The following is a 14617-nucleotide window of genomic DNA, read 5'->3' on the forward strand; positions in this document are numbered from 1 at the left end:
GGGGTGCTGTGCCCCGCCAGTGCCTCTCTCTCGGTGGGGCAGGCGCCTGTCTGCGCTCCCTGGGCTGGGCTCTTGCTGTGAGTCAGCCCACGGCACACGCGCTCTTCCTGTTGGGAGTGACTCAGGTGGAGCAGCCGATAAAACACGCACCAAAAAAAAGGCAGCAGGCAGCTGGTGCGGGGCCCCGCCGGGACGGGCACAAGAAATGGCCGAGCGCTGGTTCCTGAGCCTCGCCTGCCTCGCCGCGTCCCTGCTGCCCGCAGCGCTGGGCGCACGCAGCGCACAAGGTGAGGCTCCGGGCACCGCTCCTGCCCCGCGGCTCTCTAGGTGCTGCTTGGTTTTCCTCCGGGGTTAAATATCCCACGAGCAGCTGGTCTTTGTTTTGTCACTGGTGTCTCCTTTCAATAACTAATTTATATGCGATGACCTTATTGCTGTCGGTGTAGAGCTGTGCTGCCAGGGTGGGATGTGGGTGTGAGCACGAGCATCGCCCAGGCAGTGGCTGATGTGCCCATCGCTGCTGGAAGCAAAACCTTCCCTGAGCCTGAAGAAGAGCTGGAAGCATCCAATTTTGCTGTAATAACATGGCAGCATTTGGATTTTGTGTGAGTCTGTGGGGCTCACGATGTGCCACAAGAGTCTCCTGTGGTCCACAGCTTCAAAAATCCAGCAGATCTTCTTGCACATGCAAATCTCGTGTAATGGAGAGTGTCATGGAGAGAGATTTAAACATGTTCAGCCCAGTGGTAGCTCAGCTATCTGAATTTCAGTTTCCTTGACCTATAGTCTGAAGATGGCTATGTTTGGCCAAAATCAGGTTTTTGCAAGTATTTTGTAAATACTGAGTGATTTAAATTTTTTTTGGTCTTCAGTACTGATGTTCTGAAATAAGCTTGCTGGGCTTGAAACTGAATTTTATCACTTTTAAGTTTGGTGCAGTGGGAAATAAGTGCTGTTTAAGTGTTTTGGTTTGGGTTTTTTTCAAAGGAAAGAAAAGATCTGCTTTGCTTTATATGCTGCTTGGGTTAATTATGACATCAGCCTTAATTACGTGCAAGTTTTAAAATACTGATAGAGATTCTTCCTCTGCTCCTTCCTGGCAGTGTGTGGGAAGCTGCTGCTTTCCCAGGGACTCTTGAACCTGTTTCTGTATGTATGTAAAGCTGATAGTCAATAACAGCTGTGTTTTTATGCTGCAGCAGAGTGGGTAACTTTGATGGTGTAACTTAGAACGCTGATGGAACCCTGGAAGCCCCAGGCAGGCCTTCCTGCAATGAGAAACTGCAAAGCTGGGCAATGGGGACATCCAGCCTTGGAGCAGCAGATGGGGCAGCCTTGTGGGTCACTGTCCCACGAGCACAGAGCAGGGAATGGCTGGTATTGACATGGAGCCTTCATTGCATGCAAAGCTCTGTTGTTCTCCTCATGGAAGTAGGATCTTTGCAAGTTGGCTCATGTGTACAGGGCTGTTGGATCCTCACAAACCCAGGGCCACCCTCATTGTCTGGTTTTGTGAATTTATGGGGACAGTTTAAGAAGCCTGAAGCTGCTGTCTTCTTCTCCAAGCCTTTCTGATATGAGAATTTATCTCAGCACAGCCATCAAACATTTTTCATGCTTTATTCTGTGGGTGGGAGCTGGGGGAATTACATCCTGCTGGATATGTGCCATGGATCTCCTGCATCCTGATGTAGTGCTGAAGAAACCCAGCTGGCAAAGCTTCTCATCAATGGAACCTGCTCTTTTCCATGGATGATCCATGAGCAAAGCCTCAGGGCAGTTGGGTACAGAAGTGATCCTGTTCTTAGCTGGTCCTCATCCTCCAGCAGCTCCTTCCTGCTCCACCTCATTATCAATTCCAGTGCCTTGCTCTTGGTAAGGATTAGCCTGGCCAGAGCTCCTGGGTTTCAGGGAGGTGACCAGGAGCAGACACACCAGTGGCACTAACCTGCTACAGCATCTTCAATGGCTTTGAATCAGCGAGGCAGGAATTTGTTCCAGGGCTGGAGAACTGGTTCCTAACATGCTGCAGCAGTAGAGCAGCACTCAAAGGTTTTCATTCCCTGGGGTAATGGTGCTCATGCCTGTAATTTAGCAACCCAGTAAATCCTCTGGATTGTGTAGACGTAGGACGATGGGTGGAGTTCAACTCAAAGATCCTTATGGGTTCCTTCTAACTTGAGTTCTAGCTGGAGTGTAGAGGGATGGGGAGTGGGATCAACCCAAGTGAGATCTTTCGACTATGAAGGTGAGCACAAGTACTTTAAAAAGTGTCACAATGCTGCTCTCCATTAGTCCTTTATTTGTCCATGCCCCTTGGTCACTGGTGATGCCCTCTGAGGCTGGAGTTGCTTTCCCAGACCCTAGAGGCAGGAATTCTGTGCCCACGGGTCCCCTCCCAGCAGGTTAGGATGGCAGAAGATCTCCTGAGCTCGATCTCGGTCTCCTGGCAGCCAGATTGCGAGGGAAGAGCTGTGCTTGCCCAAGTTGGAAAAATCTCTCTCCCTGTTTGCTGGCGCATGAGGTCATCCCTGCTCTTGGCAGAGGCTGCACTGAGTGCCTCCCTCTGGAATGTGGGTGCCGATGGGCGTGTGGGAGGGCGGCGCCCAGGTGTGAGCACTGCGAGCAGGAGGCTTTGCCTGGCCCCAGGAATCACAGATGCAGAGGACAGGGACGTTGTACCCTGGGGCTGAGCGTGCCAGAAGAGAGCCGAGGAGGAGGAGGCTCAGTGTGCACGAGTACAAGGCGCTGTCTGCATCCATGCAGCAGGTTTCTGCCCGTTTTTGGACTCCCTCCACCTCCTGTGCTCTCAGAGGTGACCTGGGCAGGGGTTGGATGGCTGGGGATGGCCTTTCCTGTCCCAAGGAGCCAGCAGTGAGCAGAGCTCCTGAGAGGGAGGTCAAAGCTCCCATGGCAGCCTCAGGGTGGTTTGGAGCAGTTCCTCAGCAGGCTCTGTGAGCCCAGAGGATCTGGCTTTTTCCCTTTGGATACTTCTTTCTCCTGCCAGTCTTTGACAAACATTCTCTCAGCTGTTCCTGCTCTCCTCAGTGATCCTGAGGAGCATGTCTGGAGTAAAGGTCCTCAGGATTAAATGCTCCAGTACTGGCCACTGAGGGATTGCCAAGTAGGTGAGAGGTGGCTCCAAGAGAGCAGCTGGACAGGGCAGTGGAGAGCTGAAGCAGGAACATCTGGTGAGATTCCCGAGTCTCATGTCCAGAGGGATCATGTCTCTTGGCTATAGAAGAATGCCTGTTCTCATGCCTGTTCTCATGCCTGTTCTTCCTGCCATCCTCATGCAGCAGTGTGGGCAGCTGCAGCTTTTCTTCACAGTGAGGGAGGATGGGGTGAGGTGACCTGTCCAATCCCACCCAAACCTTTTTTGTTAATCTCCCTCTTGGCTGGCACACTTCCACCATACTCCTTGGATCACAGACCACTCCTCATCACCCTGCACTGCAGACATGAGTGGAGGGACCTGGTGGAAGTTGGTTGAGTTTTTCCTACTCAACTCACTCCTGGCCAGGTGAAACAAAAGATAACCTCAGGAAACTTTACCTTTTCCCCAGAGTCTCCAGTAAGGTTATCCATGCTTTTCTCAGAATAAGACTGGGGTTTTTTTTTAAACCATCTCTGCTTTTTCAATGCCCTGGTTGTGTTGCAAGACCTGTGAAAGAATAGAGAGCAGCCCTGGCAATGCTATTGTGTGGATTATGGCTGCTTGGCTTGGGTTTGTCCATCCTCAGCAGTGAAATGGGGCATTCCTCCCCAGTGCGGGGATGCAGAGCACGGTGTGGGTGCCAGTGACACTGGGGTGGCTAATGGACAAAACTGGGGACAAAGGCAGAGATGCGGGGAAGCAGCTCACTGTTGGCAGAGCAGGAAGGAGAGGTTTGCACCACCTGCAGCCTGTTCCTTGCCCCTCAGGGTGGAATTGCTGCTGCTGCCTTCATCTCTAGGCATTATCTGAGATATCTCTCTGCTCTCTTCTCCCCAGTGTGTGACTGCAACGGGATGTCCAGGCAGTGCATCTTCGACTGGCAGCTCCTGAGGGAGACGGGAAACGGGTTCCGCTGCCTGGGCTGCCAGGGCAACACGGAGGGTCCGCGCTGCGAGCGCTGCAGGGACGGCTTCTTCCGACGGCGGGGGGAGCGCTGCTGCCTGCCCTGCCTCTGCCACGCCTGGGGTACGAGCCCTGCTGCTGCCCGGGCTAAGGGCGCTTAAGGCACCTGCTGAGCACCTGGGCAGCTCAGGCTCTGAGACCCTACATACCAGACCACAGGTTTCAAAACCTGTCCTCTGAAATAATCACAAACTCACAGAATGATTTGGGTTGGAAGGTGCCCATCCTAACCTCTCCCTCCTGTCTCTCTGCAGGTTCCCTCAGCGCACAGTGTGACAGTGATGGCCGGTGCAGCTGCAAACCTGGGGTGATGGGGGACAAGTGTGACCAGTGCCAGCCAGGCTTCGAGTCCCTGTCCGAGGCAGGGTGCTGCAGGAGTGAGCAGTGAGTGCTGGCCACCACTGGTGGCATGAGGCCAGCAGGAGGGCCAGCTCCAAAGCTCTCCTGGGGCCTATCTGGCTGGAAACACCCCCTGCAAAGGCAGGGCTGGTTTCATGGCAGCTCATGGACAGCATTAAGCCAATTATGCTAGGAGAGAGTGGGCTTGAGTGAGGCTGGACCTTGGTGTCCTGCAACACCATCAAAATCAGAACTTAGCCACTCTCTGAGGTGATGGTTTCATTATCCAGATAACACCCAACAAGCGACAGCCATGTAAAACAAAACAGCCCATTGTGGGGCTGCCTCATGTTAGTGCCACTCACAAGGAGATGTGCATGCACAAATCAATCCCTTCCTTTTCATGAAGCCTTGTTTAATCACTTTTAGAAATGTTTCTGATCTGACTTCCTCAGCTGTGTCCTCTTCTTCCTCACCTCACCTGGCCATTGCTCCTTTGGGGCTGCTGGCAGGCAAAGGGTGTTAGCAAGAGATGGCTGCCTGCAGTCCTGCTGCTGGGCCTGGCCTCCTGCCCAAGCCTCGCTGGGTGCTGCTGCTTGGTGGAGCTCAGCCAAGGTCTATTAAACTCAGGGTTTATTAAGCTCAGTGGAGCTTCACTTTTTGCTTGTAGGCAGGTCTGATACTCTGGGATGCCCTGGAGGGGTAGCAATGGACACTGGCTCTACCTGGCACCCACAGTGCTGCAGATTCCAGAAAGAGGTGGCTGTTCAGCTTATTTCCCCACTTCTTGCATGGGAATAGTAGCTGGGAGGGTTCTTCACTGTCTTGTGTAGTAGCAGGAAGCACTGAGCTCCCAGGCCAAGCTGAAAATCCAGGTAGAAGTTCCTGTTGCACCTTTGCAGGAGCCTGCAGTGTGAGTGTGACCCAGCGGGCAGCATGGGGGACTGTCACTCTGGCCACTGTGTCTGCAAGGAGAGCACCACTGGAGAGAGGTGCCAGAGGTGAGTGTAGGAGGATGTGCTGGACACTGCTTGGCACGACCTCCTTCTCTCTGCAGTTGCTTCCCTGGCAGTTCACCAAATCTTGGACTGGTTTGGGTTGGAAAGGATGTTAGTGCTCATCTCATTCCACCCCCTGCCATGGGCAGGGACACCTCCCACTATCCCGGGTTGCTCCAAGCCCCATCTAGCCTGGCTTTGGACACTTCCAGGTATGGGATAGCTACACCTTTTCTGGGCAACCTGGGCCAGTCTTCCACCCCCCTCACAGGACAGTTTCTTCCCAGAATCCAATTCTAGCCCTGCCCTCTGTCAGGTTGAAGCCATTGCACACACCCATCTCACCATCCCAGCCCAGTGATGACCTTGAACCCTGCTGATGGCTGTATTGCACCAGAGGGATGGCTCTGTGGGCCAGTAAAAGGAGAAAACTACTTGAACATTGTCCCCTTCTTGCATTTTCCCAGGTGCAAGCGACACTTCTATAACCTGGATGCCAGAAACCCTGCAGGATGCTCCCCCTGCTTCTGCTACGGGCACTCGGACACGTGTACCAGTGCAGACAACCACAGTGTCCACAACATCACCTCTACCTTCCAGCAAGGTGAAGCCCAAGCAGGACATCCCCATGGCTCCTGGGCGTGTTTGCCATCCCTTCTCTTCAAAGGGCTGGAGGAACCACGTGGTTCACAGCCCTGCTTGGGCTGTGCTGACTCCTTGGATGCTCATCCAACCTGCTTGTGGATGCAGCAACCTTGCTTTGATGGGATGGCTCAGTCGTAGGCAGAACTAGGGTCCAGGGCTTGAGGGGAGCATAGGATTTCTTCATTATGTCTTTCATGCCACTTGGAAGGAGGCCTCTGTGCCCAGCCATGCTGATTTACAGATGTGTGGGCACAGGGATAACTGTGCTGCCCCTCTACAGCAGGAAGCTGTAGAGTTTTGATAAGACACAGCTCGAGAAAGTTGCTGGAATCCTAGGAACACCTTCCCTGTCCACACTGACTGCTCCTTGTTTGTGCTCCAGGTACTGAGGGCTGGCGAGGTGTCCATGAAAGCGGCTCCCCAGCCCAGCTCCAGTGGTCCCCACGCCACCAGGATGCCTTCATAGCAGCAAGGAGATCGGAGCCAATATACTTCGTAGCACCTGGTAGGTGCGGGATCAGTGGTGGGCAGAGTGAACCCTTTGCTTGTTCTGATCCCATGAACTGAGCCTTTAGGAGGAAGGAATGGTTTTAAGCCTTTGATTTTCCCTTTGCAGCAAAATTCCTTGGGAACCAGCAGCTGAGCTATGGCCAGGTGCTCTCCTTTGGTTACCGCCTGGACCGAGGGGGACGCCAGCCTTCTCTGCATGATGTGGTCCTGGAAGGACATGGCCTGAGAGTCACTGCCCCCTTCTTGCCCCAGGGAGAGGTCCTGCCCTGCGGCATCAGCCAGACGTACACGTTCAGGTAAAGTGGGAAGCTGGAGTGTTTGGGGCAGGGGGAACAAGAACGGTTGCAGCTTCAAGGAGGTCCTAGGTTCAGCTGTGGTTCCTTGGAGGTGGAAAATGGCTGTCTGGTTTGGACTGGATGCATCTCAGGTGCTTCTGTCCTGGATAAGCAGGTTACTTTGTGAGATGGGCAGCAGAAGGTGTGGCTTGAGGTTGAGTTGGGTTCTCGGCTCTGGATCAGTTGCATGCATGGAGGTTTTTGCCCAAAGCCTTAAACTCCCAGGAGGGAGATGGGCGAGGGCTGTTGTGTTTTTTGGAGGAGGCATCTCAGTTTTTTTGAAACCAGTTCCACTTCCCTCCTCTCCTACGGCAGGCTGGACGAGCACCCAAGCAACAACTGGAGCCCAAGGCTGAATCACTTTGAATTTCGCAGGCTGCTGGGAAACCTGACAGCCCTCTGGATCCGGGCCACCTTCGGGGAATACAGTAAGTGCAGAGGGAGCTTGCAAGGTTGGCTTCTCCCAGCTGTTGGAGACAGCTAGTCTCTGGATGGATACACCTTTGCTAAAATTTATTAAAAGATAAAAATAATAAGTGCTCCAAGGGGGGAAAATTAAATAGTGAAGAGATGGAGCAGGATAGCAACTGATTTGGCTGCTCCATTTGCCCAGGAGCATTGCAATAGAATGTGTGACCTGTGCAGGTGCTGGCTGTGGGGGTCGTGCAGGTGGAGCTGCCGTTCCCCGGGGTGACTGGCTGTGCTTCCCTGCAGGCACTGGCTACATCGACAACGTCACCCTGGTGTCAGCCCTGCCCGTGCCCGGTGTCCCTGCCCCGTGGGTGGAGCGCTGCCAGTGCCCGGCGGCGTTCCGGGGCCAGTTCTGCGAGAGTTGTGCCCCTGGCTACCGCAGAGACGCCCCCGGCCAGGGGCCCTTCAGCACCTGCGTGCCCTGCAATTGCCAGGGGGGAGGAATTTGTGATCCTGACACCGGTAAGAGAAGGCACCACCACGCTGTGCTTGTGGGCTGTATGGGAATGCAGGGAAGTGCCTGTGTCCCGAGAACAGAACAGTGGAGAGCTGAGACCATCGACTTCACAGAAATTACTTAATGGAAGGAGTCATTAGATATTGGAAGGGGCTGCCTAGGGAGGTGGTGGAGTCATCATCTCTGGAGGTGGCCAGGGAAGGACTGGACATGTCATTCAGTGCTCTGGGCTGGATGACAAGGTGGGGATCTGCCACAGGTTGGACTCAATGGTCTTGGAGGGCTTTTCCAACCTTAATGATTCTGTGATTCTGTGACTCGTCTGTGATTCTGAGATTCTGTCTGTGATCATGATTCTGTGACTTGAGTCTGAAATGTAAGGACCATCCAAGACAAAACTCCCCAGAGCGTAGAAGCACTGCAGTCAGATGCATTTGGAACAAATTGGATGTATGTTGGAGAGAGAAAAAAACATCTCCTTCTGCCCATATAGCAATATTTCTTCACTTCTGATTTCTTATTTGAAAGTTAAGTATGGCAATATTTGGGCAGAGCCTGAGCAACCTGGTTTAGTTGAAGAAGTCCTTGCCTGTTGCAGGGGAGTTGGACTAGATGACCTTTAAATGTTCCTTCCATGATTTAATGTGGGACATGGTGTGGGCATGGTGGGGATCTGAAGAGATCTCATGGAGGTTGCTGGACTACGGGTGCTTGTGTTGCTGGAGTGGTGGATGATGTCCCACCAGGAATGTGAGTAAACTGCCCTAAGCCCTTTCCTTGCTCCTCCAGGTGAATGCTACTCAGGAGATGAGAATGTGGGCAATGGTGCCAGCTGCCCCTTCGGCTCCTACCGAGACCCCCGGCAGCTGAACGGCTGCAGGACCTGTCCCTGCGGGCTGGGCCAGGGCTGCTCCCTGGGGCCGGGTGGCCAGGATGTCATCTGTGGCCACTGCCCTCCTGGAGCTGCTGGTAATGCCCTTCTTGCTTCTGCTCTGCCTTTTTCTACAGGAATGCTTGGGGCTGGGCAGATCCACACTGTCCCAGCCCGGCTTGCCTGCAACACTGCCACTCCTGCCTGCAGTGGGGTGCTTGAGCCCCAAGGGTTGGGTAAACACACTTTGTCCTGCTCCAGGAAAAGTTCTCCTCTAAATGTAACATGGATGGAGAAAGGATGGGTAGGAGATGGAGGGGAACAAAAAAAAAGGAAAAAAACAAATAGGAAACAACTTGTAGAAGGTCAGTTGTGGCACCCAGCTTTCGAGGGCGAGTGTGGGGCATTGTGTGTTGGCCGTGGTGATGATGACAGCAGAGCAGCTGTTGTGCCAACCCTGATGGGGCTGAACACCCTCATTTTTTTGGGACACAAGCAGCAAGTCAGCCTCTGTCTCTTAGGCACAAGCATTAACTCCTGTTCATCTCTTCTTTCCCAAAAGGGGCCAATTGTGAGTACTGTGCCGATGGCTATTTTGGAAATCCAGCGGCTTCCCAGCCTTGCCAGCCGTGCCGGTGCAATGGCAACGTGGAGCCCAACGCCGTGGGCAACTGTGACCGCCAGACCGGCGAGTGCCTCAAGTGCATCTACAACACCGCTGGCTTCTACTGCGACCGCTGCAAGGATGGCTTCTTCGGGAACCCCCTGGCCCCCGACCCCTCTGACAAGTGCAGAGGTGAGACCCAGGTGCTGTCTGAGCTAGGGATGAGTAAGAAAACCCATGGCTGACTATGGAGTGGTTTGATGGGAAGAAGGATGCTGGAAAGTGGGAATGATGAGCAGGTACCAAAGCACAAGGCTAAATGAGGGAGGAAAGCAGGGAGAGATGTGCTGTGGCTTGAGGTGGGGCCAGGCCCCCTGAGCCTGTGTCACTCTGACCTGCAGCCTGTACCTGCGACTCAGTTGGTGCTGAGCCCCTGAAGTGCAGGAGTGACGGGAGCTGCATCTGCAAACCGGGCTTTGAGGGTCCCCGCTGTGAAGAGAGCGAGTGCCCAGCTTGCTATGACCAGGTGAAAGTGCAGGTGAGCATCTGTGCCAGCCCCAGGGCCACTGAGCAGCAAGGAGTGCAGTGATTTGCTCTCCCTCAGTGTCTCCTCCTGTCCTCAAGCATCTTCTCCTGGTGCAAGTGAAATGTGAATTCAAACCTTGTCTTTGTCCCCGATTCAACTGATCTTTTGTGCCCCATCCTAAAATGAGCCTTCATTTTGGTCTCTGTCCTTGGGCCTGACTGTGGCCCTGGTTCCCACTCTGGTCTTTCCCCTGTGGGTTTGGTGTCCTGCTGGCTGATGGCCTGGCCTGTGGTTGCAGCTGGAGCGGTACCTGCAGCAGCTGGGGGAGCTGGAGCTGCTCCTGTCAGAGGTGCGAGCTGGCGGTGGGACCGAGAGTCGGGAGCTGGAGGGGAGGATGCTGGTGGCTGAGGAGATGCTGCGGACCATCCTCAGGGAAGCCCTGAGCCTTCAAGGTACCACCTGCCCACGGCTCGTGGATGGGGCCACTGGGCTGTATCAGGGAGGATTTTGCTGCCTGGGCTTTTTTTGCACAGCGACGAGTTTCTCTTCAGCCTTTGTCTTTCCTTCTCACCAGCCTCTGACAGGTCTCTGGAAGCCCGTGTGGCCATGATGAAAGGGCAAGGGTCCAGCTCCCAGAGTCGCTTGGACGAGATCAAGGCAACAGAGGAGAGACTGAGGTCTCTGGGGAGCCAGTATGAGAGGCAGGTGCAGGACACTCGTCAGCTGCTGGAGAGAGCCAGGCTGGACCTGGATCGCAGCAGTGCCGCTCTCCTTCGGGTGGTAAGAGCATCCCGTGTGACATGCTCCTAGTTCAGCTCGGGGCTGGGGAAAAATCAAGAGAGAAAGCAAGGATTTAAGGAATTACAGGAGTTGTTTTGTGAATGCAGGTGTTCTGGTGGTCCTTGCTTTGGAGTCAGGACCTTGAGAGGAGCTGGCAGGGGTCTTTGGGGGCAATGGAGGTTTAACTTGCTGTAGTTGCCTCTTTCACTGCCAAATTGGATGGAGAGGAGAGAAGAGCACTCACACCTGTCTTCCTTCCTCCCTCAGAACATTCCTGTTTCAAGCTTTCCCGGGGGTTCGAATCAGTTCTTGCTGCTGGCCCAGGAGGCTCTGAGGCTGGCCAACAGGTGAGTTGTTCCCACTGTTAGTAAAGAGAGAGGGGAGGAGGACTGAGATCCTGCTAGGTGCCCAGAAGGTTGTTTTTGGAGGGTTCTGGTTGACATCTGGCAGCCCTGGAGCACGGGAAGATGCAGCTGCTGGGCTGTCTTTGCTGCCCTGTAGAGTTGTCCTCAGCTATCTTTGAAGATGTAATTTGATGTGATTTAGAAGCATCTTTGGGATCAGTTTTGCCCTTGGATGTCCAGTTGGAACAGAGAGCTTCTGCCCTCCCCAGTGCTCCTCTGTCCTTGGGAAAAGCAGGAGAAACAAGCAAAATACAGGTGCCCTTTGCAGACATGTGTTTTCCAAAGGGGTGTGATCCAGCATCAGTGAATGCAACAGTAAAGGAAGTTGGTGGAGAAAACCTGGGTGGGAACCCTTTTTGACAAGCTCCCTCTGTGCTCTGCAGCCACACACAAGCAGCCAATGCCATTGACCAAGCTGCAAAGGTGGCACGGGAGGATGCACGGCAGGCACTGGAGCTGCTGCAAGCGGCCGCAGGTGGAGAGGCTGCCCTGGGCTCCCTGCCCGGCAGGTGAGTGCAGCTGCCTTGGCCTGAGTGTCGTGTGTGGAGCTGGGAGGGAGAGGGGGATGGCCAAGGATCCAGGCCCTCTTCCTTGCCTCCCCATTTGAGCTGCAGAAGTGTGCAGTTGGGGTCAGGGCATTTGCTGGCGTGTCTGAGGGGTGGAGATGGAGGGTCGGCAGCTCTGGGAAGCGTTGCTTCCCTCCTCACAGCCCTCAGTGCTCCTGGGGTCCTGCCTGCAGCTGGGCAGAGGTTCACACCACTTGTGTGAACAGGCTTCTGGGGATGATTTCCACATGTGGTTGAAAATCTGGGCTGGGTTTAGCCCAAGGGTGAATTTAAGTCCATCGTGGCTCCTTTGGTCAGACTTGGCCTCTCCAGAGCCCACTACGGTGGTGTTGGGATCCACCATCCACACCATGGGTGGGATGTGAGCAGCAGCCTTGAAGGAAGTTAAGAAGTTGAACAGGGATGTGCAGTAGAAAACACACAGTGGTAGGGTAGGGATTAGCAGAACTACCATGAGGCCTGTGAAGGTTCAGCTGTGTGAAACCTCTGAATTTGGAGTGGGAGTAAGGAGCCAGCAGATGCCCTGCTCATTGGAGGGACTGTGATGCAGGGAATGTTTGCAATTGACATTTTATGTGTGATAAATCTGCATGGGGCCTTGGAGAATGTGAAGAAGTCAATGCAGATGGTATTATTGCTGGGGTGGGAGGCTGGCAGCTTGGCTGGTACCAAACTGTCCAACCTCACATCTGTACAGGTATGAGGAGCTCAAGTCACTGGCTGGAGGCCTGAAGGCTGATGCTGATGGAATGGCCTTCAAGGCAGACATGGCTTATCAGGGCAGCCTGGTGCTCCTCAGCTCCCTGTCCCGCCTGACAGAGATGGATGTTGGGTCTTTTAAGGTGAGGGCTGTTTGCCTGTCAGACCAGGAGATCCCATTTTGCTCCTCCTGATGCCCTCCCCGCTTATCCCACCACAAGCTCAGCCCTTCCCAGGGCTTCATCCCTGTTGGAGAGCCACTAGATAGGCATCTTCCTACCCTTTTTCCCCTTTTGTCTCTGGTTCCTGGGAGGCACTGGGGACATGCTGGGGACCCCACTATGTCTCTGTTTCAGGAAGAGGCCTCGAGGCTGAAGAAGGATGCAAGTGCCCTGCAGAGCCTGGTGGAGACGTCCCTGGCCCAGTACCGGGGCCTGCAGAGCCGCGTGGGGCACTGGGAGGAGGAAGCCAAGCAGCTGCTACAAGGGCAAGAGGGCGAGAGAGCGGTAAGAGGTTGGCTGGAGAGGGGTCACCCCCAGCAGGAGCTGCAGCCTTGGGGGGATGCCTGTGGCCCTACCACTGTCCTTGCCCAGCTGCCAAAGGCAGCTCTGCCTGCCTGGTGCAGGACTGGACCCTTCCTTGGGCTGGTCTTCAGACCTCAGTGAGTGCAGGGAGCTGCTGGTGCAGGGTCTCACCTGCACGTCTCCCCCATGTAAGGGCAGGCTGAAGACCTGCTCCTGCAAAGATTAGAGCTGAGATGACTCAGGATAGAGCTGGAGCTGCTTGAGGAACACTGGCACAAGCTTCTGATGGCAGATCAGCCTGTGGTAGTCTTGATTTAGCAGCAAGAGCAAGCATTTGGAAACAGACTAATAGGTCTCTTCCAGCCCAGGTCCTCCCAGACTGCTCTGGGACCATGTGATGCTCCCACACCGTGTCCTTCACCTACCCTTTGTGTCCCTTGATACATTGCAGAAGCTGACTCAGCTGCTGTCCCGAGCCACCCTTGCCAGGAGCACAGCCCTGCAAGCCGTGAGTGCTGGCAATGCCACCTTCTACGAGGTGGAACAGATCCTCAAGAGCCTCAAGGGTAGCGTCCTAGAAGCCCTTCATTTTCCTTTCCATATGGGATCTCACAAAAGTAGCGTGGCTTCATTTCCACGTGTGTTTCTTTCAGAGTTCAACCTGCAAGCAGAGGACAAGAGGAGGGAAGCCAAAGATGCCATGAGGAGGCTGCCCATTATCAGCAGCATGGTCACCGCTGCCAGGGAGAAGACAGACCGAGCCAAAGGGATCGTGGACAGTGCTGCTTCTGAATCAAAGGCAGGCAGCAGCGTGGTGGAGGTGGTGAAGAAAACCACCACAGGAATCCAAGAGGTGAGGACAGACTCTGGTGCTGTTGCTGTCAGAAAAAGATTTGGAAGCAGAAAAACATAGAAGAGGAGATGGTTAGCAACCTCATGGTGGACCTGAGGGGTTGATTTTTGAGCTGCAGTTTTTCTACAGTTTGGCTGTAGATAATCTCTGCAGGCACATTTCTTCCATGAGGATCTCGATGGCATCTCACTGTAGCTGCCTTTCAGTAACCAAGGGGATTTTTTCACTTCTGCAGCCAGAGTCACTGGCAGGCCTGTGAGGTCCCAAAAACTGATGTTTGTGGGTTCACCTCCCAGATGTGTGTTGTAATTCCCCAGGGATTTGCTGATGTGTGAGGGAGGGATTGAGCCATGGACATAGAAACAACTCTCTGGAGCAATTGGTGGGAGAACATGAGGACAGCTTGTGATACTTTTGGGTTCCTTGTAGAAGGAACCAGGTTCTACCAGTTCCCTATTCCAGTGTACCCAGGATGATTTTGGCTGTGCTCTGTTCCTCTGAGACTGCCTTTTCCTATATGCAACACCTAGGAGATTGCCCGGCTCAAGGAGGAAGCCAACAAGACGGCTGACGGTGTCCTTGCCCTGGAGAAGGCAGTGGCCACCCTGCAACAGGAGGCCAAGGAAGTGGAGGACTCATTTGAGAGGAAACTCTTGGAGGTTGAGGCGGATGCTGCTGTGATAGAGAAGGTGGGTCCCCATCTCCCTTGCCTTGTCTCCTTCCCTGTTGACTTATGGGCTCGATTTCACCCTACAGCTGCTGCCTTTTCTCCTTCAGACAGCTCAGGAAGCTCAGAGGGTCCATGACAAGGCTGGCCGGGCAGGGGCAGCTGTGCAGAAGACGCTGACTGCCTTGGAAGAGCTGCTCCGTCTCATGAGTAGGTTTTGCCATGCTGCTGTGGGGGGTGGATGGAGA

General features: G+C 54.2%; 1 protein-coding gene across 2 annotated transcripts in view; it reads left to right on the top strand.

Annotated features, from left to right (window-relative positions):
* The first annotated feature begins 113 nt into the window (after nucleotides 1–113).
* LAMC2 (laminin subunit gamma 2) overlaps nucleotides 114–14617 on the top strand; it is an 18686-nt gene continuing 4182 nt past the window's right edge. The window contains exons 1-22 of one of the 2 annotated variants that reach the window (XM_014886703.2): nucleotides 114–287; nucleotides 3995–4183; nucleotides 4375–4504; nucleotides 5362–5460; nucleotides 5925–6061; nucleotides 6485–6607; nucleotides 6719–6908; nucleotides 7263–7375; nucleotides 7662–7880; nucleotides 8665–8844; nucleotides 9309–9542; nucleotides 9752–9888; nucleotides 10175–10328; nucleotides 10451–10656; nucleotides 10924–11003; nucleotides 11444–11569; nucleotides 12324–12468; nucleotides 12682–12831; nucleotides 13301–13415; nucleotides 13503–13702; nucleotides 14233–14391; nucleotides 14480–14579. In XM_014886703.2, the coding sequence (XP_014742189.2) occupies nucleotides 206–287; nucleotides 3995–4183; nucleotides 4375–4504; nucleotides 5362–5460; nucleotides 5925–6061; nucleotides 6485–6607; nucleotides 6719–6908; nucleotides 7263–7375; nucleotides 7662–7880; nucleotides 8665–8844; nucleotides 9309–9542; nucleotides 9752–9888; nucleotides 10175–10328; nucleotides 10451–10656; nucleotides 10924–11003; nucleotides 11444–11569; nucleotides 12324–12468; nucleotides 12682–12831; nucleotides 13301–13415; nucleotides 13503–13702; nucleotides 14233–14391; nucleotides 14480–14579 (3268 nt within the window). In that variant the 5' untranslated portion in view covers nucleotides 114–205. Of the gene's footprint in view, nucleotides 288–793; nucleotides 4184–4374; nucleotides 4505–5361; nucleotides 5461–5924; nucleotides 6062–6484; nucleotides 6608–6718; nucleotides 6909–7262; nucleotides 7376–7661; nucleotides 7881–8664; nucleotides 8845–9308; nucleotides 9543–9751; nucleotides 9889–10174; nucleotides 10329–10450; nucleotides 10657–10923; nucleotides 11004–11443; nucleotides 11570–12323; nucleotides 12469–12681; nucleotides 12832–13300; nucleotides 13416–13502; nucleotides 13703–14232; nucleotides 14392–14479; nucleotides 14580–14617 lie in introns of those variants that run through there. The other variant, XM_088170169.1, reaches the window with a different exon arrangement.

The sequence above is a fragment of the Sturnus vulgaris genome, chromosome 9 (assembly GCF_052056855.1).
Source record: "Sturnus vulgaris isolate bStuVul1 chromosome 9, bStuVul1.hap1, whole genome shotgun sequence".
Taxonomy (NCBI): domain Eukaryota; kingdom Metazoa; phylum Chordata; class Aves; order Passeriformes; family Sturnidae; genus Sturnus; species Sturnus vulgaris.